Consider the following 1,158-nt stretch of genomic DNA (forward strand, 5'->3'; position numbering starts at 1 on the left):
CAGGCGGCCCAGGCCACCCCCGCCCCCCAGTACCCCCAGTACACCCGGGAGGAAGTGGGGCGACACCGCTCCCCCCGGGACCGCGTCTGGGTGACCCACGGCACCGAGGTCTTCGACGTCACCGATTTCGTGGAGCTGCACCCCGGGGGGGCCGAAAAGCTGATGATGGCGGCCGGGGGGGCCCTGGAACCCTTTTGGGCCCTTTACGCCGTCCACAACCAACCCCACGTCCTGGAGCTGCTGCGGGAGTACAAAGTGGGGGAGCTGAGCCCCGAGGAGGGGGCGCCGACCCCCCCCGACTCCCAGGACCCCTTCGCCGGGGACCCCCCCCGGCACCCGGGGCTGCGCGTCAACAGCCAGAAGCCCTTCAACGCCGAACCCCCGGCCGAGCTGCTGGGCGAGCGCTTCCTGACCCCCAACGAGCTCTTCTTCACCCGTAACCACCTCCCGGTGCCGGCGGTGGATCCCGGTACCTACCGGTTACGGGTGGAAGGGCCGGGGGGTCGTGGGGGGATCTCGCTGTCGTTGGCCGAGCTGCGCAGCCGTTTCCCCAAACACGAGGTGACGGCCACGCTGCAGTGCGCCGGCAACCGCCGCACCGAGATGAGCAGCGTCCGCCCCGTCAAAGGGCTCTCCTGGGACATCGGGGCCATCGGGACGGCGCGGTGGGGGGGCGTCCGGCTGCGGGACGTGCTGCTGGCCGCCGGCTTCGAGCCCGAGCGGGAGGGCGAGTGGCACGTCTGCTTCGAAGGGCTGGACGCCGACGCCGGGGGGGCTCCTTACGGGGCTTCCATCCCGTACGGCCGCGCCGTCAGCCCGGCGGCCGACGTCCTGCTGGCCTACGAGATGAACGGGCAGGAGCTGCCCCGCGACCACGGCTTCCCCCTGCGGGTGGTGGTGCCGGGGGTGGTGGGCGCCCGTAGCGTCAAGTGGTTGGCCCGGGTGGCCGTCAGCCCGGAGGAGAGCCCCAGCCATTGGCAACGCAACGACTACAAGGGCTTCTCCCCCTGCGTGGATTGGGACACGGTGGATTTCTCAACGGCCCCCGCCATCCAGGAGCTACCGGTGCAGTCGGCCATCACCCAACCGCGGCCGGGAGCGGCGGTACCGGCCGGGGAGCTGACGGTGAAAGGCTACGCCTGGAGCGGGGGCGGGAGG

At 72.0% G+C, this 1,158-nt stretch overlaps 1 protein-coding gene across 1 annotated transcript; it reads left to right on the forward strand.

The window, feature by feature from the left end:
- Positions 1-3: 3 nt before the first annotated feature.
- Positions 4-1,152, forward strand: SUOX (sulfite oxidase; the record flags this gene model as incomplete). The annotated part of the gene is made up of 1 exon (XM_014962839.1): positions 4-1,152. A coding segment is annotated over one exon (1,149 nt), but the record flags the coding sequence as incomplete, so codon positions are not given.
- Between the last annotated feature and the right edge of the window lie 6 nt (positions 1,153-1,158).

The sequence above is a fragment of the Calidris pugnax genome, unplaced genomic scaffold (assembly GCF_001431845.1).
Source record: "Calidris pugnax isolate Ruff unplaced genomic scaffold, ASM143184v1 C14697832, whole genome shotgun sequence".
In the NCBI taxonomy this organism is placed as follows: Eukaryota; Metazoa; Chordata; class Aves; order Charadriiformes; family Scolopacidae; genus Calidris; species Calidris pugnax.